Source organism: Cuculus canorus, chromosome 6 (assembly GCF_017976375.1).
Source record: "Cuculus canorus isolate bCucCan1 chromosome 6, bCucCan1.pri, whole genome shotgun sequence".
Taxonomy (NCBI): Eukaryota; Metazoa; Chordata; class Aves; order Cuculiformes; family Cuculidae; genus Cuculus; species Cuculus canorus.
The window spans coordinates 27,989,899-28,014,844 of NC_071406.1; the positions used below are offsets into that span (position 1 = coordinate 27,989,899).

The window sequence follows — 24,946 nt, forward strand, 5'->3', positions numbered from 1 at the left end:
CACTTGTCATGGATCTCCATCTGGACATTGAGCCATTGACCCCTGCTCTCTAAATACGACCATCCAACCAATTTCTTGTCCACTGAATGGTCCACCCATCGAATCCATGCCTCTCCAACTTAGAGAGAAGGATGTTGTGGGAGACCGTGCTAAAGGCTTTACAGAAGTGTAGATAGATCACATCTGTTGGTTTACCCGTGTCCACTGCTGCAGTTATCCCATCATAGAAAGCCACTAGGTTGGTCAGACAGGACTTGCCCCTGGTGAAGCCATGCTGGCTGCCACTAATCACCTCCGTGTCCTCCTTGTGCTTTTGCATAGCTTCTAGGAGGATCCATGATCTTTACAGGCACAGAGGTGAGGCTGACAGGTCGGTAGTTGCCAGGGTCATCTTTTCTACCCTTCTGAAAAATGGGCACTATGTTACCCTTATTCCAGTCACCAAGGACTTCCCCTGATTGCCATGACTTTTCAAATATCATGGAGAGTGTCTTCAAATATCATGGAGATCTGTATGTATAATGGTCATGGGCTGACTCCTGAGTCAGGTTGAGTCCTGGGCACTGGGATCTGAGGTTTCTCTCTTCCAGAGTGCAAAGGAGCGTGCTTGGCTTTCAAGAGCCCTGCGTGTGCAGTGCAGAAGAGACAGGGAGAGGCTGAAACAAGAAAGGAGCCTGTGGGAGAAGCACAGGCTGGAGAGGCGCTGAGTGGCAGCGAGGGTGTTCTTATGGCAGAGAGCAGCCTGAGCTGCAGAAGAGATGAGAGGGGATGGAGGAGAGTCGATTAGCTTGGGGAGCCACAGAGAATTGCTGTCTTCTGAAAGAGAATAAAGGATTCTCCCCACAAAGAGGGAGAGTATGCTTCTTCTCAAACCTTTCATCTGATCTTCCTGCTTGCCATTTGTTTTCCTCTATTAGGGAGGGCATTCTGTTTCCATTTACTTTTGTCTAACAAAAATTGTTTTTGTGCTGCAGTGTCTTTGTGGTGTGTGCATGTAAAACAATAAAGGCCAGAGGGTCTGTGGTGGATAATTTTAGCTAAAGACTGCCACAGACTTGGTTCACAGAGATGTTACGACTTGTAATATCTCTGTACAAGAAATGATGTTATGCGTCAGTAAATATATTTAAAAACATCAATATAATAGCCTCTAGTTTTCTCTTCAACAAGAAAATTATCTGTAGGACCCTAAAATTTATAACAATTCCAGGGAAAAGAGAAAGCATTGCAGACAATGGTTGAAGAGTCCAGTTGTTTTTTATGTAAGTAGGGAGGGAAGCATTCCAGACAAGCACCATAAATTTCATAGCCCCATGGCAATAAGCAAGAATTTGCAGGAATAAAATTAAAAAAAAAGGCAAATAGCTGCAAGGGCATCTTCCCAAATTGGAAAACAATATTCTTTATAATCCTGCTGCTTCTGCAAACTGTTTTTTTTTTTTCTTCTCAAAGTTCAGACAGCTGTAAATTGAGAATTGGGTAATGTCATTTAGCTTGAGTTTCTCTGAATTACGATGGCACAATGCAAATGAAGGAGGCCGCCGTGCGGAGAGAAAATTCGAAGGGCAGAAGCCCAGTTAGAACTTGATCTGGCCACTGCTGTAAGAGATAACAAAACAATGTTTTTACAAATACATTAACAGCAAAAGGAGAGCCAAGGAGAATCTCTATCCTTAATTGGGTGTGGAGAGGGGGAAGGTTTCCACTGCTTAATGCCTTCTTTGCCTCAGTCTTTAGTAGCCAGCAGTTGTCCCCAGGGCATTCAGCCCTCTAAGTTAGAAGACAGGACATAGGGGACAGGAAGCAGTTAATGACCTGCTACACCACCTGGATGTTCACAAGTCTATGGAACCAGATGGGATCCACTCGAGAGTACCAGGGGAGCTGGTGGAGGACCTTGCCAAGCCAGCCTGTCCTTTATTAGCAGTTCTGATTAACAGGGGAGATTCTAGATGACTGGAGGCTTGCCAATGTGACACCTACCTACACATCATATTGATCTTTGAGGTCTTTTCCGACCTTAACGATTCTATGGTACTTCAGAATTCAGGAGGGATGTGGTAAATCCGGCACCTTGCAGCAGTCAATGCAGGCAGCAGACAGAAGTACTGAAGTATGGTCTCGTGTTACTATACAAGCATTGTGTGAATGGACCAGCTGGGAGGCCCTGGAACAAATGCGGGTCTTGTCTCCCAGCAGTCACAGTGATGGGTGACTTCATCTTTCCCTCAGCCAGAGGAACGAGAGAGAAATGAGGAGTTGGTTGTAAATGGCAGGTCAGGAAAAGAAGAGATCTAATTTCAGTGTTGCATTTGGGAAAAGGAATGAGCTTGATATAGGTGATTTTTTTTTATTTCCCCACCCTGTCTTTGGCCTTTTTTGGTTGATTGTGAGGAATTTTTACCCTCTTTGCATTACTGTTGATTTCTCACCATGGAAAAAGGAGGACAAAAACAAGAAAAGGGCCTGGAATGATAGCCTTCAGGAACATAGGCAACAGTATGTTTTAATTTGAATTTGGAATATGGCTTTTATTGAGTTGTGGAAGTTCTACAGGTTAAAAGTATGACTGCAAAGGGCTTTCTGGTATTTCAGCTAGAGTGTTTCTCTGTACTGTTCGTATTTTTGTCAAGAGGAGTTGGAGACTAAATTATGCTGAATCATACAAAAGTGTCTCAGCATCTGTTTTCAAGCTGTTGTATTGAAGGGAGACTGAAAATTGGATACAGGTCACCAGAAACATTTTGGCTGTACATGGGAAAAATATTTTAAGGAATGAATATTTATCTTAAAGAGAGGAGTAACTTAAAAATACACAAATCTTTGGCTTTAGCTTTTATACACCTTCTTATCAAATGTACTTAGAGGTGGGAAAATAATTCTCTTCAGCACCATGTGAAGAATAGGAATATTTGAGTGGAGAGAGTTGTTTCCTTTTGACCTACTGATACCTTTGGAAAAGTGCACCGAACAGATACATTTGGTCATCAATCCCTTTCTTCAGGATCTCCTTTTAAAAACATGCATAGCTCTTGGTATCAAGATGATAAATCACTTAAAACAAATAACAATATTCACCTTTTGATTTTTGAGCATTCCCTGAATGGCAGAACAGATGTTTAAGTCTTTCTTTGGCTCTTATTTCTGTTTTCCTGTGTAAATGGAGATGGAAGGGGTAACTTGCCTATAAAGACTGCGGCTTGCTGTGAGGGAGGGGTAAGAGCATTGGATTCTCTGATTGTTCCTCAGCATCAGGTGCTGGTATTTATTCCAGCTATAATTACAAAGTTGTGCTTAGGGTGAATGGCTGCAGTCACTTCAGCTTTGTTAGCAACTCTCTAATGAGGAAACTGTTGCACGTTCAAACTCCTATTATAGATCTAGTAATTATAGCTGCCATCAATACTGTAATTAATATAACTGTCAGTGAGAATCTTATTTTCACTCACTTGCAACATTTGAAAAATTATTGTCTTAGACCAATGTTCTCTTCATTTTTTTTGGTTTGCCAATGAATAAATTATTTTGGAAAGACTTGGAAAAAGTTATTTTTATTTAACTTCATTTTGGATAATGTGGGAAGTTCCTTTCTTCTGTTTCTGAAGATGTTTTCCCTCTTGCCCCACCTGGAAGTTTTGCAACAAGCATGTTATAGCATATTCTGCTAACTGGACGGCAGTGTCGCTAGAAGCTGCTGACTGGTGATTGAGGTTATTCCCAGACAGCACCTGAACAGACGTGAATAGTTGCTGAGTCTGATCAGAGATTCCTGAAACAATTGCAACTGCTTATGTCTCTTCCCTGGGAATCCTGGCAGTCAGTAGTGGGAGGCAGATGTGCTGTGAATAAAAACCTCTCCCCCCTCTCCTCTTTATTTCCTTGTTTAGGCTGTCTCTGCAGAACCAGCCCACGGCATGTTAGATACTAAATGAAAGTTGATGTAGAGAGTTACCCATTTATCCTTCAGCTGCCTCTGTACCCAAAAACCTGTGCCTGATCTGTCATTTATATGCCTCAGGTTGAGATGGCAGAAAGGTAGTGGTGATGAACTGCTGTATCTTGTGAGCTTATGAAATTCATGACCATGTGTGTGTGTATAGGCACACCATCGTATTCAAAGTGACCTTCCATATGGGTTAAATGTGGGCTTGTATAATTCATGTGGGCGAGGCAACAGTTCGTCAGGATGGGTTTTAGACATACACCAAGAGAAAGTAAGAAATAGTTGAAAATGAGATTGTGAGATCCCAGTTTGGTGGATTAAAGGAGAACAGCGCAGTGAGAACTGTCCTTAGTGTGGACTAGAAGGCTTTAGACCATATTTTGTTTCAGTTAAGTAACCAGTCCTAGTTGTAAGCAGACCAGTTCTTTCTGCATTCACAGTTATTCCTTAGATTGAGCATATGATTTCCCTATCAGAACTTGATGGTACATGTGATCACAGATACATGTAGTAACTCCTTTGTTTTTCTTGAGAAAGGTGCCCTTTTCTCCTGTTTGCTTGCAGTTTTCAACTAATTTAGCAGTTCATGGGTGAAGGTCTGTGTAACAGCTTAAAATGTTCTCATTTCTTTAGCCTAGTAAGTACTAAATGGCACAAACCCATCATATCTAGTACTGTACCAGGTGGGTATTGCCACAGGTAAATGTATATTTAAGTGCTGTACACCTCACTTAGTTAAATCACAAATAACTTTACCTTATGGTCCTGTAGTCCCCTTGAACTGTTGCTCTTTTATTTTGTCTCTTAGGCACACCGCTTCTAGTACGAAGGAGCAGTGATCCAGCTTTGGGCCCACCTGACGACTTCCACCTGAGTGCTTCTCATCCCAGTGACCACAGTCTCAAGCATGTTGCAGCAGTAGGTGTCATGTAACCTACCTTTTTCTTAGGGCAAATCCTGTTCTTACCTGGTGGTGTATAGCAGATTTATAAGCTATGTATGGATTGAATCTACACCAAAGTGCATCGTACTCATTTTCTGTAAAGGAGAGAATTTCCTCTGGACAAAATGGTTATTTTAGATGATACAGTCAATTAACAGTGGTCCTTTTTTTTCAAAATAAGAGATTTACTTAAAGCTCAATAGTGACATAAGGCACAGGAACATGAGCTGAACTTCTAGCGGTTGTTTATTTGTTCAGTATCATTATGTCCACTTTACCATTACTTGGTGAAAAAAAGATCTACTCCGCTTTTAATATGCTGCACTGGTCTTGCACCCTTTTTCACTTCCCTTGTTTCCTCATGGCATTTCTGTCTTCCTTTGGCACCCTACTATTATCCTGCATTGTCTATTCTTTCTCTAACCTTTCTACTTTACAACCTGACTCTTCCCTTTTGAGAACAAATTTGTTTTCAACGTAGCTATTACCAAATATTAGTGCAAAGACAGTTACTGAGGGTGCAGTAACTCATTGTCAGGCGTTATTGCACCCTTTCTGCAGTCTTCAAAAGCGATACTGTCTTGGTCACACTTGGTCACGCATTTTTCACTTAGCAATTTTAAAGCCTGAAGCTTTGTGTCTGTAAGGGAGGAAGGTGTTCCTATGTTACTTTTCAAAAAAATGGTATTTGTTGGAATCTCTGAATGTCAGCTGAGATGCGTAAGTGTTTCAAGCAGAACAGAGCTTTTTCACAGACGTGTTGTTTGCCTAGAAAGCTCTTGTGGGTCTGCTTGTGCACTTCTTTATGCCAAATGAATGCTGGCTTAAACGATGGCACAGTTGCGCCTGCTTTCAGTTGCTTGTGTGATTTATTCCTTTTCCCCTTTAGCTTCCCTATGCAGTGTTGCAGTGCACTCCCGGTCCCCAGTTGTATAAACCAATCTATCATTGTTTTGTTTCAAAACATAGAACGCTCAGAAACCCCCAGTCTCCTCATTTTAGTAGTCTCAGTCTTAGCTCTGTAATTCTGAAGGCCAACGTGGGATTTTAGTTGACTGTTTACTGTTTCTCTTTGCATGGCCAGATATGTGTGTGTCTAAATATGTATCGTGCATCTTATTCTGCAATGGTTTGTGTTATTTGTGGTGCGATTTTACAAGTGCTAATGACTCTCCAAGTTCATTACGTTCTTACAGGGGGCTGAACCTTGAGGAAGTCCCATGTAACTTTTCAGACCTGTTTTGAGCTGAGAGCTTTTTTTTTGATGTTTACTGCAAGCACTTATGTATTAATAAAATACTTAGTCTGATAAATGAAAGTACAAGGAAGAATTCATGGTTAACAGCGCAGAACTTACTTTCTTTGCTAAGTTGATAAATGTGTGAAGTGAGCACGTCAGTATGCTGCCCTCTAGTATTTTATAACCATGGAAATTGAGAAAAAAAAAAAGTGGAAAAATGATAAAATTATTACATTTCAGGACATGTTTCAGATGCTTTATTTTTGACCATTAAGGAGAGAAAGATAGGTTTTTGCTGTTTTGTTTTTTTTAAAGTATGCGTTAATGGTAACAAGTGCATTTATACCATTGTGGGTACTGCGATTATGTTTGGAGTCTAAACCCTCACCATGTTTCACTGACTTGCATCTGTACACAAGAATCCTTTAGGCCTAAAGGAATTCTCGATTCTTAAAATACAGAGCATTCCTCTGTCAGCGGCAGGGCTAACAGTCAGAGCTGGACAGATGACAGTGGAGAAGGCGCTCAGATTTTTTTTAAGATGTCATGTAAGTAGGGGGAAAAAAGGCCCAGAAGGTTGAAAGTTTTTATTGTTAAAGTGAAAATCTGTTACAGCAAAATACATTACACCAGCTCTTATTTTTGCAACAGAACCACTTCTAAATATCTCATCGTCAGTCATACTGAAATATGCTTTGGCATAATGTTTTGGGAAGCATGGAAAGCTTAAATAACATAGGTTAAATTAGGTACAGATTGTTTTAAAACACAGAGAGGAATCGATATCTGACAAATGGAAAAATGTGGCACAAACAACTGAACGCTGCATTTTGAATGTAGCTGTGCTCTTTCTTTTCTTTACTGTGTTAAAGCAGTATTTAGAGCAAATTCATTTGTTCTGTATATCTGTACGTCTGCTGGATGTTTACAATTAATTCTGAGTTTCCTTTATCACAAATGTGCATTTTTTTCACATTATACTGTTTTCTTGCAGTTACATGCAAGTTAGATGAAATGATTTTCAGTGTGCATGTAGTAAAAATTAAGTCTCTGTATTTATGCCACAATTATGTTAGCAATCATTTTGTAATTGAAACTGACTTCCATAATTAGCTTAATTGTTTTGGCACTCTTGGCATTTTGGTGTTTGGCACATGTAGAACTGGCAGTTTGATTTTATGTAGAAATACTTATACTTACACTGTATGCTTTCTTGTACGCTTCGTACTGGTAGGCCAGTAGTTGATCAGATTTTAGAGAGATTATTGTCAAATGAATCTCTGAAGCTAGCACAGATTTGTCTCTGGGAGAGTGCAGACAGACAGACAGCGAGCATGGCATAAAATAAAACAGCAGACACACAGTGATGTAAGAAAAGAAAATTGTTGTCCAGTTCAGGTGAACTGGATGACACTGATGAGCCATTTGAGCCATTCACAGTATTTATAGAATCTCATCAGAGCATGGGTTCTCTTTTTCAGATGTCCCATTCATTCAAAAGAAGGCTTTTATTTCCCATGCCATAGGATGATTACCAAAATTACAAATCTTTGAGTGAGCAGGTAGTTTCAGAATAATTTGAGTTATTCTTTCATATTTTCTATGACACTACTTTTGTCTTGGCTGTCGTTTTAGCCCCAATTAACAAAATGCTTCTAGATCAATCAAAAACTGATAGTGAAGTCCAGCATCTGTTCTCTCAGACTGGAAGTCATTTAACAGATGGTACAAAATTTGAGTTTCTTTTTTCATCCAGACCTCTCCTTTCTTATCGTGATAGCTGCTGCTGAAAAATATAGACTCTATAATCAGGGAAAAATAGCGATAACAAACATCTGAATTTGTTATTGAAGAAATGGGTTTTGTTAATGAATTTGTTAACTTATGAAGGCAACTGTTAAGCTTTTCTGTCTGGTTGTGATCATAGAGCCCTGGCCAGGCTTTTGGAAAAGGAAATTTCCCTCCCCAGGTCTCCATAGTGGACCTCAGGAAAGCATGATTGCTTTAATACACTTCTCTGAAAAAATTGGTGGCCATGGCTTTGCCACAGCAGTAGCCAAGTGCTGGTCCAGCTGCTTTTTGGCAGTGAATGGCCTGGCTTCAGAAAGGGGGGTTAGCGGTGGGCATGAAGTCTTCCACCAGGGATTCCCCTGGAGTCATGCCACGCTCTATGAGAAGAAGCATTCTTTGGCCACTTAACACTTGTTCAATACTTGTCCCCAGCTTGCTGAGAGGAGCTACAATTTCAGGTTCTCTGTACCAATGTGGAAATTCCTAGCTGGATGCCTCTACTTAAGCTCCACTGTGATAAAGATGAAGTGCAACAAGGCAGAAAGCCCAAACTGTGGTGTTCCGTTTGTTTGGGGTTTTTTAACTTTTAAGGGAGCTGAATACACTTTGCTGCTTTCCTCAGTCCAGTTCATCCAGGTAGTAATTGCTAAGGTATAATAAAACACCTGAACTTTCCTTTCTGGAGCTACTACTTTTGCTTATCACTGGTTTTGGCCAGGGACAGACTCCTCTACTATCTTAAGACTTGATCTGTCATGACTTTTTGATAGAGAATTGTGGTCCTATTTAAGTTGATGGGAATTTTGCATTAATTCTGGTGGGACAAAGGTTTCACCCCCCTCTTGTTAACGTGCTGATTATTATGGGGATGCTACATTCTGCATGACTTTCTTTTCTTTTGTAGTTGTGTGTTTCCTCGATGAATACTTAGGTTAACTTGGAGTTAATCAATAGGAATGGGTGATTAAATTGCATTTATCCATATTTAAAGGTACAATGAGATGCTGGATCAATTGAAGAGCTGTTCCAGTGGCTCAGTACAGTTTCAATCTTTACCTAGACGTGACTTGAAATTGACTGTATTTTATGCATTGTGGACATATAATTTGCAATTTTGGATAAGGCTCATATATAATCAGAACATTTTTATGTTTCAAGCTCTTGTTAAAAAGGGTCAAAACGTCCTCTGGTTCTTCTGGCCATTAATTGTGTTTGCAATGTATTAGCCTTCCTGATTAAGTGCCTACAGATTAGCATAATGTGAGCATTTGTAAGGATGCAGCTCCAATATGTGTTCCGTTTACGTGTTATTTTATGTACATATGTAAACATAAAGATATGCTATGGTCAGAGCTTGGCTTTGAGATAAAGATTACCAATAGTACTTTCAAAATGTGTGGGCATTTTATTATTAAAATAAAAGGCAGAAATATCGCATCATCTTGTCAGGATATTTAAAACAGGACAGGGCAGAAAAGGTCTTTTTGGCACAGTGATGGAGTTGTGCTGTAGAGTCTGTAACTTGGGTTGATTTGGTGGGTTCCTGCGAAGGCTTGAGTGAAGAGACTGCACTGCCATGAGGGTTTTATTATCTGCCTCATTGTAGAAGATAGAAGGTTTGTCAAGTATAATTACTCACCTTGGCTAAATCAAGTAGTTTTAATTTCTGGTCCCTTTGCATGGGTTAGAATTTCAGTTGTGAAATTCTCCTGTAGTTATGTGGTAGAATTGTAGAATTATTTGTGTAGAAAAGACCCTGAAAGGCCATCTAGTTCAACCCCCTTGCAGTGAGCAGGAAGATCTTGACATAGATGATAGGATCGGGTATACCCTCAACAAATTTGTGGATGACAGCAAGCTGAGTGGTGAGATTGACACCCCTGAGGGATGGGATGCCATCCAGAGGGACTTTGACAAGCTGGAAAAGTGGGCTTGTGAAAATTCAACAAGGTGAAGTGTAAGGTCCTGGTTGAGGGCAACCCTCAGTGTTGATACAGGCTAGGAGATTAAGAGAGTGAAAGCAGCCCTGAGGAGAAGGACCTTGTGGTCCTGGTAGATGAGAAGCTGGATGCAAGCTGGGAATGTGTGCTTGCAGCCCAGAACGCCAACCTTTGAGTTGAAGATGTCGCTGCTCACTGCAGCAACTAGATGACGTTCTTGGTCCCTTCCAACCCAAACCATTCTATGATTCTGTGGTCTTCAACCAGGTCAGGTTGCTCAGAGCCCCGTCCAACCTGGCCTTGAATGTTTCCAGGGATGAGGCATCTACCACATCTCTGGGCAACACTCGGTTCCGGTGTTTCAACACCCTCATTGTAAAAGATGTCTTCCTTATATCTAGTCCAAATCTACTCTCTTTCACAACAGGCCCTGCTAAAAAGCTTGTCCCTGTCATTCTTACAGGCTTCCTTTAAGTCCACCAGGAGATGGGCTATGAGAAGGAAACCAAGTACTGGGAGAAATGCAGTAAATCTTCAGGAACTAGCGGTGCTGGAAGGATGGTTCTAATGCTTTAAATCCAGTGCTTGTTGATGTATAATAATTAGACAACAAATAAAGTAGAGATGGAAACACATCTTAGGTATTTCAATGGGTAGAGGCAAGACTGGTTTTCTGGGGTGGAGCGGTCTCACACTGTCATTCAGAATAGCAAGGGTTTTTTAAAATTCTAGAAGGCATTTAATTTTTTCTACTAAAAGTTTTCCTATAAATAATTTAACTCCTGCTCTTGAAGTTCTGCTGTGTGGAACTGAACAGAAGATCTGGGGAGATTTAAAAGAATTTTATGTCATTCAGCTGGGGAGTTCCGAACAGTTTGAGGTGTTTAAAAGGGAATTCTGATGTAGGTGAATCCATTTTTAAAGCAATTACTGTGCGTCTGTTTATGCTGTGGAACATATATAGAACACTCTTAATCAGCACAGGAGCTTGTCAGTGTATTGCTTTTGATGTCTGATTAGATGATCATAGGGCCATCTGCAGCGAGTTAGTTTTGAAGTTGTTGGTGTGAGGCACTGCAGGAACCAGAGCTGTGTGGCACTCTTACACCATGAAAAGCTGTTGTTCTTAAAGAACCTTTTTTAAATCCAACTATGCAGCTAGCTGAGGGCTGTCAAATTAACAAAAGCCATTCCCTCTCGATTCTTTCTGTTGCTTTTCAACCCTGCACTGCTTTTTTTTTTTCCTCTTTCCTTGTACTGTGTATTGTAGCATTCTATATCAGAAGGTAATTACTTAATATTGTAGAGGAAAAACTAAGAAATGGAAATGAAATAGTCGTAATACTTCAGAATGCTGACTTGATCATCTGAAAAAGGACAGAAGTGCACTGTGGAAATCTCTTTTGATGGTACAAAGGGATGGGGGTCAAAGTCCTCTTTGTGTTCCTTGCATAGTCTACGTATCAGAGAAATTATATTGTTTTACCTGTATTAGTTAAGATGAGCGGTGGTTGTAATTTACATATTTTTATTTGAGAATAATCAGTAGACTTCTTGTGATTTATTTCAATAGGAGCTGATAATGAATGTTCCATGATGTTAATATAGTATATAAATTATCAGTAGAAGTGATATGATAGGTAAAACAAGTTATTCACTGTTGTGTTGCTTTCTAAAGTATCTTTCCAATGAGAAGTGTGCAGGCTGTTTACTGACTATTCATGAAAGTGACTGTTATCAGAACCGTCAAAGGTTTCCTGGAACTTAGGTTAGTATGGAACTGGGTTTTGTTTCCTTTTTAAAACAAATTTTGGGCCTTGCCATCATTTTGAAGCTACCTGGTTGTTTATAAGCCTTCCTCTCCTGTCCTCTGCTTTGTGTAGTCAGGTAGATGTGATTGCAGGCGATGGAAGACGGCTGAGAGACTTAAGCTCTCTCTTTTTCCCGCGTGGCCTATCTTATAAAGAAACTGGAAAAATTATAGCATGGAAGTAAGAACTGCTGACACAAAAAAGAAACTGGAAAAAAGGTCATGCTTTCAATGCTGTTGACACATACATCTCTACAGCTACATCTTTGGGGTCCTACTGCCATTCCATCTGGAACAGCTTTTAGCAGGCAGCTTATGCAACAGGCTCATGGCGCTGAAATTGGAATCAAACAGTAGCAAGTTTCTTGTGTGTCTGACAGTCAGATAGAAAGTGGAAGATGACAGTCAGCATGGCTCATGCATATCATTTACTGTCAAGCTCTAGAAACATTTAGCTAAAAAAAATAGATTCTCAGTCAGTGTCCTGCTGAAATGCTTACTGCTAAATTAATGGCATTTTCCAGAAACATGGCAATCCAGTAGACAACTGGGAATAATGGCAGAAGTCTTTGATTCTTAGACCCATATGTTGCTGTGACATTAGGAAAAATCGCATTTTGGATTTTTTTAATATGTCATCTTGCAGTGTGCTGATGTATGGAACTCTGTTCTTGTTGTTCTCAATGTTTTGGTGCCTCTGAAAATGATATCTGTGGCTTTGTTTCTCTGACAGGATTGATAGTTATTCACACTCAAAGGAGGTGGGGTTTTTTGTTTTGTTTTGTTTTGTTTTTTTGTTTAGAGGCCCCATACATGCTAAAGTACCCATCCCATTGGAGAGACCTTATCCGGGGATTCATTCTCCTATGTAGTTGGTGTCTGAGCTAATCTGGATGTACATTTTTTTGAGTTGTAATAATAACATCATGCTCTTTAAAACTTGTATATACAGGGTTTTTTTTATGGCAGGCCCTGATTTACTCCATACCTATGAAGCGATTTCTTATAATGACAACTGGAATGAAGGGAGGGATATTTTAGTGCATCTGTGTGCTTTTGGCGTTGCAGGTGTCTCAAAGGTTAGAGTTGGAAATAATAAACTCAGACCACTGAGTACAGACTGAAATGGTAAAGGTGATCGAGAGAGGCTCAAGATTTTGTGTGAACATATCACCTTTGATTTTTGTCAGTAATCGCAATGGTTTCTTCTGACCTGTAAGTCTAATATGACTTTTTGTCATAGCCTAAGCAGTAGAACTTTTCTGAAATGTATAGATTTCAATTAGAATATGTGGATTCCCAAGCTTCTCTCTAAAATTCAAGTGACACGTCTTTCTTCTTTGCATCAGTCCCAAGGGATGCTCATAGTAACATATTTACTATATTTGAACTGCACTGGGCTGAGAGTGTGTCTAGAGTTTGCAGAATTATTCTCGGTGTTGGCATTCACACTGCTGTCTGTTTAGCAGCTGGCTTGGAATGACATGAACTTGGACTTAAATAAAAGAGCTGCCATGTTTCTTGTAGCATGCTTGCTCCTTTGACCTAATAGCGGTGCATCTGAGAGGATTATGGATTTAAAACCTGTGGAGATAAATTGGCCGCCTCCTTTTCCTTTCTTGTGCTTTTCTGGAATTACGAAGTACAATCAGTTTCATGGAATATGTGTCAGCTTTACAGAAACAAAAGGAAACCCCTTCTTTTCAACAGCTTCATGTCAAAGAAATTTCCCCAAATCTGGAGTTCACTTCCATCTCCACACCTCCCTTTCTTAAATGATTTGTAGAAATCTTTCTGTCCTTCAAGCAACACAATGGAAATCAAACAGAAATCATAGAATCATAGAATAGTTTGGGTTAGAAGGGACCTTAAAGATCATCTACTTCCACCCCCCCTGCCATGGGCAGGGACATCCCACCAGACCAGGCTGCCCAAGGCCCCATCCAACCTGGCCTTGAACACCTCCATGGGGCATCCACAACTTCCCTTGGAAGCCTATGTCTAGTGTAAATCCGCCCCTCTCCAGTTTATACCCATTCCCCCTGGTCCTATCACAGAAATATATTGTTTTGGGGTAAAGTAAGTTCTGTGAGCAGCACTACTGAGCAAGGACCAGTTATTCTTCATCACCTTCATCTTTTGACACTTTTCATAAAAGCCCAAATGAATTCTGTTTCTGATGCAGAAAAGGCATATTCCAAGCAGAACTTTATGAAACACTTCTATGAGAAGTTGCAAGTGTGTTAAAAAGAAGAGAGGCCAGGGAACAAATCCCCACAGATTAAATGGATTTTAAGTCACAAAGAAGAAAAAGTTCTTTATATCAGCAGGAAGGAAGATATTCCCTTCAATTTTGTTTCAAAAGATGTAGCCAAAGTATGGATGTTTAATCTTAAAAATAAATAAATAAATAAAGCTTGTGAAATGCTGCCATTCTTAGTGACAAATCTATTTGTTTCTCAGAATTTCCTATATCGATATTCTCTTTAGCCAAAGAATTAGTGCCTTAACCATATTTTTGGTTTTAAAGAACATTGGAACGTTTTCCTCAGACCTGAGAGGCTTCCGCCACAGCTGCTGAGGCATCAGATGTTTGTGTGCTTCTGCGAAGGTGTGGTTTTCCCTAATTAACGGTGTTAATGAAAATCCTGTGGCACAAAGACCAGCTGTGAAACCAGCGTGGCTAATGCATGCTACTGTTGTAGTTTGAGGTAAATTAGAGTCAGTATTATGACTAATTCACTTGCTGTAAGTAACTTCATTCTCTGCAAGCTAACATGGTTTTCGAGACAGTGTTCTTCTCTAAAGTGATAATACGGGGCATTGGTATGCAAGAAGGCCAGTGCTTCCTTCAGGCATACTATGTGCCGCCTTGGATGCTCTCAGATTTCCGTTTGAGAGAGTTAATTCAGTGATGTTGTACATCTGAGTAAAGAATATCCTACAAAAGGTATAATGAAATTACTGGTGATTGGCGTGGTCGGCTGTATAGAGGTAAGAGCATCTAGAATCAGGAAGTTCTGCTCCTGGTGGAAGAAGTGCAAAAGGCTCTAAGCTTGTATTACAAGTTCTTCTCGAGTTCCTGCCAGGGAGGCTCAGAGGAGTAGAGAGAGTCAGAATGGGCCAGAAAAGTTTCTACACAATATTTTTATTATTTAGAAGTTACTCTGTAAACTTCTAGACAGCAGAATTGGGGAAAAAAGAAGTTAGTTCCACTTCAGTCTTCTGGCCATTCTCTCCATGCTTGATGACTTGGTTAAGTATAGGAAAACACTCCATCCTGTTGTGCAGGAGAAAAGAGGAATTATCTAGATTCCTGCTCATAGATCCAAGCATTGCTAGCCAGGATGTTTTGAGATGGATACTGTGTTATGGTCAAATTAATAGTCTAATTAATACACAAAAGAGAATCTTGGGTGTATGTTTTTCTCTTTAAAGCATCTCAGAACACAGCAAGAAATTGTCAACAGTAGAGATACTTTTAGATTAGGGATTACCCTATTAATAATAACAAAGCTATCCTTGGGTTTACAAAACACTGAACCAAATGATTGCTTAATGCCCAGCTGTGATTTTCTGCCTTTTTACCTTTCAATGTCTAGTTTATGTGTAGTTGTCATTTTCAAATGGCTGTTTTGACAGGCACATTGATGATGCTGTTGTGTTAGTGTCATCAACCATACAAACACTGATATTACCAGGTAAAGTTAGTTCATTAGAACCAGATGCATGCACTTGTAAATAATATTTTTTTTAAGTATGGCATTATGCCAACAGATTATAACAGTTTTGAGAAATTAATCTGCTGCCTCTGATATGTTTTTATAATACTATACGTGTATAAAACATCAAATTATTGATGCTAGTTCTGTTAAAATTACTTTTCTGTAGTTTCTGATGCTGGTTGCCTGTTAAGTGCAGGTCTAACATGCAGATTCTAGATTTACAGAGATTTATTTTTTGTTGAAATGATTCAATATTTAGAATTTACTACATATTATTATATATTCATGTGATTGATGATAACTACCTCAGAAATACTTACTTGATTAGTAACATTATTTCAGGTCTAGCTTTCAGTTTCACCGCTGCTAGCATTTCATTCTGTAACAAAGAAGCCTGCACATTTAGGGCTCATTGGCAACTCTGTTTAGCTTGCACTGCAAAAACCAAATGAGAAAATACTTTTATTTGATATATGCAATTTATAACCTGTTTGTTTTGCCACATAAATAAACAGTCTATGCTTTTCATAAATGTCTAGTAAGTAAAATGATACAACTTAAAATTGGAAGGCAGGTTCATAGCAATCGCCAGTTCTTCAAGGAAAGACAAATTTTTTTTTTTGAAGCAGAAGACACAAAAATGTCTCTGCTTTGTGCCTACCGGAAATTCTATTTAGAGGGAAAGAGTGTCTTTGGAAAGTATAAAGTGATACTACCCAGTTATTGGTATGTATAGCATACTCCCTTATTGGCACAAAGTGTGTATGTTCCGGCGGTGCCCTTTGCTAACAATATATTTTAGCATAACTAATACAAATACATTGTGAACAGATGAAGGACTGGATAAAGTAACGGAAGGATGTCTGTGCAAGGGCATTTGAGAACACAGCTCACTAGAGAATAACGTTTATTTTCCAGCAGCATTGACACTAGAGAAGGGCTCAACTACTCGGGCACCTACCCTTGCTTTTTACTGATACTGCCTGGATCAGTCCCAGCCTGCTCTGACCTCCCTCTTAGACAGAGACATTCAGTAACGAGCTTGTCCTGCCGTGAGGGTTGGGTTTTTTTTGAATTGGGAGCCAGTTGAGCTGGCCACAGGCGGGGGAAGGAAGCTGCCTGCAGGCTCAGCCTTAGTCTGTGCTGGATGTTTTATAATTTGGACTTTTAGGAGCTTCAAGTCAAATACGAAATGCTAGCTAACAGAATTGTAGGGATTCATATTGATAGTTTTCCCCTGCTTTTGGAGTCAAACGTGACTGTACCCTGCAACCAGGGAACAGGCGGCTCCTATTGAGGAAGACAAATTGTGTCGGGAGTGTTCAGCCTCCAGTCTAAGATGTTTTTCCTACTGCAGATAGCACTTCTGGGTTCATTATGCCTTGCTCTCATAAGTCGTCATTTCTCTCTCAAGGCTGTTGTGTTTTCCAGTGTAAAGCAGATTGATGCTGGCACACTTTTCCTATTTTAATTTTACGAAGTTGTCACACTGAAACTGTGCCTCGTATTGGAAGTGCTTTGAACTGAAGAGATAAACAAAGAACTAAAAATTAAAAAGGAGCACGAACAACATTTCATCTCGGTTTATCTTTTTTAAAAATAAGCTGAATGGATGTAGTACCCCTGTGCCACTGTAGTAAGTCTGCAAACGCTAGCCAATCGATCTAAATTGAGTTACTGTATATGCAGTAAGCAGAAACAGGTGAAAATTAGGTTAACTGTGCCCAACTCTTTCTATTTGCTTATGAAGAGTGAGATATAAACTAGTTTTTAGACTCTGATTAGTTTTGTTTATTTTCAGAGAGGGGCAGAGGGAGAACATGTGCTATATCTACCATAGTTATTAAACCAAGAAACTATATAAAGTCACTAGCTCAATTGTGACATTTGCAGATAAAGGTAGAAAGCACTGCTATAAATAAATCTGAAGTAAATCCAGGAGAAAAGCCAGCAGCAGTCCTTGGTACATGTTGGTTTTATCTCTATGAAAAACAAAAACCCCAAGAGTTTTCTGTCCTTTCACTAAAATAAAAGGAGAAGTCATTGTCTCTGCCAATGTCAGAAATGCCAACCAGTTTATAATCTGGAGTATGGTTTGTGGCTTCACTTTTTTTGGTTTGTGGACTCCAAAAAATTTCCCAATGAAGACAGTAAACAATCTTCACAGTTACTTTTTTATGAAGTTCTAAAAATACTTAAGGAATTTATAGATCTGTTGAGGGATTTGTGGGAAGAGTGTTTTTCTGTTAGGTTTTTTGGCATTTGGCACCGTTGGTGATCAAATGTGTCTGTTCTGCCTCCAAGAAACTTATGAGGTTGAATGAAAAACACTCTGAAATTTTCGGGTTCTTTCCATCAGACCAAACTGCAAGGTCCGTTACTGTTTGTGTCATCTCTTACTTCAAAGGTATCTGCCCTTTGACTTTTAAGTTGCGCTGTTATTGTTGAGGCCCCTTTGGGTTGCCTGAGGCTATCAGATGTCCAGATAACCATAACAGCAGAAATAATATTTGCTTTCATATGTTAAACAGTTTGTTTTTGGTTGTTACAAAGATGTAAGGCAATTCAGGCATGAGGTAAAAAAAAGAGAGAACTTTTCAAACTTTATTTCAATTTGCATTCTGGGCTCTTGATGGTGCTTGTAGCTGTTGGAATTGGATACAGCAGTGGGGATTCTTACACAAAGGAAGGAAACAAATTTTCAGTCCGGATCAAGGGTAATTATCCCTAAAGTTGTTCTGCTCAGGTTCCCCTTTAAGTTCGTTCCAGTGAGGATTTGCTAACTAAACCTATTGAAATTTATAAGCATTTAAACAGGAAAGGGTTATTTGCTGGGAGAGGATGTAACAGATAGAAAGCCTCTTCTCTGTTCCTCTTAGAACCTGGACTCCTGTTGTGCTCACTGCACTGTGCTGTAGGCAGTTTGCACTTGAGGGAGATGAACAGTTCAGACTGGTTTTTGAGCTAGAGTTCAGCTCCCCAGGCCTGACCACTCTGTCACCGTTGTACCCGAGTGAACGTCTGTTGGGGAAGTTCTGGGTACCGTGAAGCGCACCAGTGCATTAGTTTAGCAACACAGGCCAGTATTATCCTGTTACTCCATTGTTTTGTTTTGTTTATCTAGTACTTCCTATTAAAATATTAAATCGAATTCACTGGGATTTTTGTTGAAATTTAAAGCCCTGCACAGATACTTGTAAAAATGCCATTCCCTTCATGAGCCTCTTTTCTGTGGGGAGCAGCTTTTGTCTAGGATGTATTGCTTGTGCCTGCAGGATGTACCATGTTTCAGGGGTGCGAGACTATTAAGCTCATTTTCAGAAGAAAGCAGTGAATGCTTCCTTTCATTGCTTTTGAATTTGATAAAGTTCATGTCTTAGTGAGAGGCCTTTCTTTAGGAAGTCTGCCTTGTTCTTTCCTTCACAGAGTAACTCATGGAAACTTTCCTTTCTACCCTTTTTTTTTCTAGAAGAAAATATAACAACTTTTCAGTACCTAGAACACATCACAGTGAAGTGGAGCCATTAAATACGCAGATTAGAAGTGCTCAATAGAAGAAAGATGCAAGCAAAGTCTAGCAGCTTGCATTGCTTTGTATTTTTATAATGCAGTATAAAGCCTTCAGAAAAAGCTTTATTTGTCAATGTGTGGGCATAAGAGGCTTCAGTGTACAAAAAAAGTTAACAAATTTCCTTTTCTAAATAAGAAATTTCAGTGAATTTGGCATAGATAATGTTGATTTCTTAGTCAGACAAACAAAAAATCCTACAAAAACCAATCCACCCTTTTGCCCACAGCATGTCTTCCAGCATTTCTGCTTATGGAGTATTTCTAATTATAATCAGACCTAGATAATTCATGTTTGGTTTATTCATAAGTAATAATATTTGAAATATTTCACTGGTAAATAAAGTTGTACTGTGCGTTGTATCTAAGCATATTGTACTGAAGTTTTAAAGCTTAAATAATTCACATACATAAAAATAAACTACTGTTAAGGTTGCTTAGATTTTCTGTCAACACATTTCTTAGAATCAAGGAATTTGTAAGTTAAGGAAATACTGCTGCTTCAGTCAATCTCGCTTCATATCCCTTAGCTCAGAAGCATCATAAAGTACTTGGGTGTACTGAACCTTGTCTCTGCTTTGTGCATCTTCACAAGCACAGTCTTAACTGACCTCAACCTTTACAGAATTGTAAAACTGAGGAGATCTGAAGCAGGTTGTTTGCAGTTTGGGAGGGATGAACGGCAGGAGAGATGCATTCTAGAAGTCAGGGGAGAGGTCTGGATGATCCTGTAAGTTGCACAAACAAAAAGTGCAACTGTTAGCTGCGTTGTTTCCAAGAGCACCTTCACTGTGTTGCCTGTGGGTCGGCTTATGAAACAGCCTTTCATAGAATCATAGAATCACCAGGTTGGAAAGGACCCAACTGGATCATCGAGTCCAGCCATTCCTAACACTCCCTTAAACCATATCCCTAAGCACTTCATCAACCCATTCCTTAAACACCTACAGGGAAGGTGACTCGACCACCTCCCTGGGCAGCCTGTTCCAATGCCCGATGACTCTTTCACTACAGTTTGCTTTACATTCTTCTGTTTGGTACAATTGTCCGAGACAAACTGACTTGAATAGGTAACAAAAAGCAAACAGCTCAGTCCGAGGCAGGTATGGAGTACGATGCTAGTTGAGTACTTTAATTTAGTGAACCATAATAAAGCAGCAGTCTTGGAGATGGTGGTACAGCTGAAACTAGAGGTATGTAAAGCAAAGGTTTCAGTTTTACAGTCTTGCTAAACACGGTCAGGCATCTTGTCAGTGCTAACAGTGTGTAAATTTTGAGTTTCTTAGCCTAAAAAGCAGAAAGAAAGCATCGTCTTTTCTGTCTACTCAAAATGTTTCTAAAAATCTCCAGAGTTGAATAGAGTACTGAAATGGAAGCTGCACATCTGCAAACATGAGCAACATCCTGTTGGGTTAATTATTGTGCAGAGTAATGCACTGAAGTGCTCTGATGTGATTTGCTTTGGTTAAGACTTAACTGTGAAAGGAAGTAGTAGTAGTGTTGAGCTGACACATACTAACAGCAGTTTGGGACTTGATGTACTTTGCAATTTGGTGCCATACTTCTGGTTTCAGAGTTCTGAGGAACTGGAAACAAGGGAATTATTTTGGCCCAGTGTGTGGTTTCTCTACATATCTGAAACCAGCTTGAGCATCTTCTGTGGCGGTTCTGAAATGATTACATAAAAGCATGTGAGGAGGTAGACTAGCTATTTCCTTCCACTTTGTGGCAAACACTTACATCCTAAGCATGCCTCTGGGATACTTCGTTTCTAGGAAATAGTTGATATAAATGAGAATAGGAATAAACAAAAATTGGGAATTTCTACCTGAAGACCTTTTTATTATGGATACTTCTCATGGAACATTTTCTCATTTTTCTCAAAAGCAAGAAAATAGAGGTTGAATTGAAACAGGTATCTTTGACTAGGAACACACGCAAGAACTAGGGGAATTGATAGCTCATGCTGTTTTCTGTCTTTTGGAGAACTGCTAGTTTGTTCATGTCACCTGTCGTGCTTACCGAAGCAACAGCAATGTGTTTTCTGACCTTTGTTCTTGCAATTAAAGATGCTGCTGTTAGTCAACAACTGTAGTGCAATTAAGTCCCCCTGTAGCCTTAAAAAAGCAGTTTTTGTCAATAAATATAACTTTATAATGTGAAAATGGCATTACCCATGTGATGTACTTTGCTGATTTTCTTTAAATGATTAAAAAAATAATAATCATGGTTGTGAGAGCTTTAACTGTTAAGGTGCCCGTGTGCGCCCCCCTCCCGGTAATCTGATCAGTAGGTAAATCTGTGTTCATTATAATATCCTGAGCTTAATTCATCTCTATCACTCTATTATTGCTTTTCTATTTTATTCCCAATGAATATGCCAATGCATCTGTGCATAAGATATTTTGTACACCCAGCTTTCTTTCACCCATGTGATAAATCCTGTTTTCTTCGCTGCAATTTTTAGTGCTGTCAGATTATTTACTAACTAGTGCTGTTATTTCAAGATGTAGAGTTAATAATTAACATGAAACCAGATCATTTTATGAAAGGTTATTTTCTGATGACTTTTAAAAATCCTGGGAGAGGTTGAAAATACCATTACGATTCATAAGGATTTGTTGGAAATAACAATATACTCTCAGGTGATCCGTCTCTAGTTTAAATTGCCTGCTAGGTTTAAGATAAGCCAGGGATAGTAATGTCTTGGCTTACAGGAGTCAACTCAAATTTAATAATATCCACTGTAACACTGTGCCTGTAACTTCAGATCCTAAAATAAGGTTTTATATACGGTTGTACAAAATTAAAATGCTACACAGTTTCCTTAATTTCCATTGAGTATTGGGATCAAGATCAAGGGCTTTATGTAGGGCAGTGTGTGTTCTTCCATTTGGATGCAGGCAGCTCTCAATTCCTTGAAGAGATGCAGACAGACAACATATTAACCCTTATTCACTTGTTTGATGCTGTCCGGATTAAGATGTTCTCATAGTCCCTTAGAAATGTCAAGACTGATGGCCTGTTTTTCCTCTGACAAGTTCTCTCTTAGAGTTGTGTTTAAAGTATGCCAAAAGAGAAATTTAGGAGCAACTGTAAGTCTGGAGTTTACCTGTCAAATAGAAGCTTGGCAAGACCAATTTGTGTTGTTTTTTTTCCTTAGGCCATCGTGATGGCTCCCTGGCCACAGTGTTGGGAGGTTTTGTTGAGAACTAAGCTTGGTAATTTTGTTTGGAGAATGCCCAGAGCCCAGGAGAAAGTAAGATTTCTAAGAGAAGTAATTCATTCCTGTATGGAGATAATGTTGTGAGACTTCCATAGGAGCTTTGTGAACAGATATGGTTTTGGAAGAACTTCACCTGCAACTCATATATAAAAGAAAACATGCGTGTATGTATGTATATATATATATACACACACACAAATTTATACATATGCACATATATAAAAGATATTGTAAAAGTACTTTGAGAATTTAATGTCTCTTAAAGTATGAAGAAAGTGATTAAATATCAGATATCCACAGGATGATGCCCTGACTGTTACCAGAAAGCGTCTTAGACTGAAGCATGCTGATAAGGCTTTCATTAACTCGGTGCCTGACTCTTCTGAAAAGTAAATAAATTTGCAGCCCAGAAAGTTAAGGGGGAATACTTAACTCCCATCAGGAATGAAAGTGCCTTTAATCTAAACAGGCAATGTAATTTTTACTACTTTGTGTTCAGGGGCTGCATTCCAAGCTGAGGAAGCTCTACACTAATTACAAACTGTGGTTTCCTGGCACGTTGTGCAAGTATCCTGGGAAAACACTGGATGAGTGGGTCTCTCGGAGCATTCAAATCCTTGTTGTGCTTTAGATTCGGTCTCTCGTGGGACCCACGTAAATCTTTGATTTACGTGAAGATTTCTGATTTCATGAAGTATGGTGGATATGTTTTATACATTAGCTTTTTAGCAAAGCATTTCCTCTATAACCTTTTACATTCTCGTTTAGTCTTTATCCTTTCAAACAGAGTGTAGAAGAAGCTGTATTTTAATACCTCTTGACTGCACCATATTTTTTAAGAAATTCATTTCTGTCTCAGTTTTTGATACCTGTAGGTGTTACTGGCTAGTCTGCATACCAGTATTAGACAGAAGAAGGGGTCCTTGGCCATTGCATCACTGCGTAACGAGGATCATATATTGAAATGTGAGATGTGTGTGGGAGTTTGGTATTTGTGTTCTTTAAGTGCTCATCAGTTCAGTGTCCAGCCTTTGACAAGGGCAAGCAGTGAAGATGTGCACCTCACACATCTGGAGAAAATGTTTCTAGATACTCTATATGCTTCTATTTATTTCATAGAGAGTGGGTTCTGTCAGTATTTAATTAGAAAAGCTGGCAAGTTTTTTTCCTGTTCTGCTTAACGTGGCTTGGGTAATAATGCTTCTGTGATAACTTTTTTTGAGCTTTTGTACTGTTGGCCACTGTATTGTGCAGACGTGCCTGTGCATACTGGACTTTAGGAATTGATGTAGCTGTTCTACAAAGATTTAGTCAAAGCTAAAATATTCATCTGACTGCACCATCTGTCTTGTGCTCTCTCCCCTCTGCACATTCTTCAGGCTTCAGCGTTACTTGCACACACAGTCACACTCTGTTGTCTCTCTAGTTCTGCAGAGAGAATGTTCTAAATATTCATAATGTTATGTATATGTCATGCTAGGTGGCTGTGTATTATTAGAAATCCTGGGCTCTAAGCACACTGTCATCCATTGTTCAGTAAACACAATTACATTGCCCTATCTTTCATCTCTTCTCTAATGAATCCATGCTAATTGATTAATCAGTGCTGTTGCTTCACTATGATAATCCCATATGAGCAATAGCAGCAGCATAACTGGCAATTACTAACGTATGTTGTACACTGAGGAAAACAGAGAGTACTACACCGTAAGTGGCACACCCAGACCAGGAGGAAGGGAGCGGTGCCTCGGCCAGCCGCCGCGTTCCACCACACAGCTCTGTTTGCTGCGAGGAGAGGTGGGCCAGGAGTGAGATTTCTGATCTAAGACAAAGCTTAACTTTGGCTCACACCGTGAGTGGAACTTCACAGGCTGGTGGATGGTAACAATTTGGTTTTCCTTGCTGTTACAGAATGAACAGAACTGTGGATTCCTGTTGACCAGCCAGCCTTGTTTAAGGCATCACATTGTAGGCTCCATTCATAAAGACAGCAGCAAAATGTCAAATACAGTCTCTAGAGAGGTCCCTTTGTAATCTTGAAAATGGGTGTGTTTTTTAGATTTTGGAAATCATTGTTCACTCCCACTGGTGGTGGTGCTGAAGATTCAGGAGAGGATTTATTGTGAGGAATAAAGATGCGGGGCTAAAGTATCATTTGCATGTTCTGCTTTTAAATAATACACGCTCTTTAGCAGCCTTTCAGATAATATTGTGGGCATATTGGTGTATCAAAGGCCGAAAATTTTGATTCTGTCGTGCAATTCCATTTTTAACACTTTTTTTTTTTGTATTAGCATTTCATTTGGTGGTTTTGTTTCTTTGTTTTCCCCACGTGTTCAGAATTAGTCGTTTTATGTTGTGTGAGTTAAATCCAAGTTCTGTTTCTGGGAGAAAATGTGATGTGGCAGCATACATAAGTGTGTCTGGATAAAATTTTGATGCTCACTAAGAAACATTTTCATGAAGAAATTATCCTGATGTAATGTATAGAGGTTTCAGAGATTTTTTGTTTACTTGTAAAAAGAAATTCAACCAGTTCCTTTTGCACAGATAAGAAAGGAGTTGAAATACAGATTTGTAGTTTGCAAATCTCTTGTAAAAAGTTCTGCCAATTAAAGATCTTGGAGACTTAAAATGAGTCAAGCTAGGGAAGATGATGCTGATGTTCTCTTGGTCTAAGCAAAAGTGATGCATCTTCTTGTAAAGAGATGAATTACTCTCCTATTTTTGCAATATTAATTGCTCAATGGCAGTTTCCAAC

At 39.3% G+C, this 24,946-nt stretch overlaps 1 protein-coding gene across 3 annotated transcripts in view; it reads left to right on the forward strand.

The window, feature by feature from the left end:
* The window catches only part of PARD3B (par-3 family cell polarity regulator beta), a 421,427-nt gene that overhangs the window by 148,284 nt on the left and 248,197 nt on the right, over positions 1 to 24,946 (forward strand). For all 3 annotated transcript variants that reach the window (XM_054069863.1, XM_054069864.1, XM_054069865.1), the window contains one exon: positions 4,752 to 4,861. In XM_054069863.1, the coding sequence (XP_053925838.1) occupies positions 4,752 to 4,861 (110 nt within the window). The remainder of the gene's footprint in view (positions 1 to 4,751; positions 4,862 to 24,946) is intronic.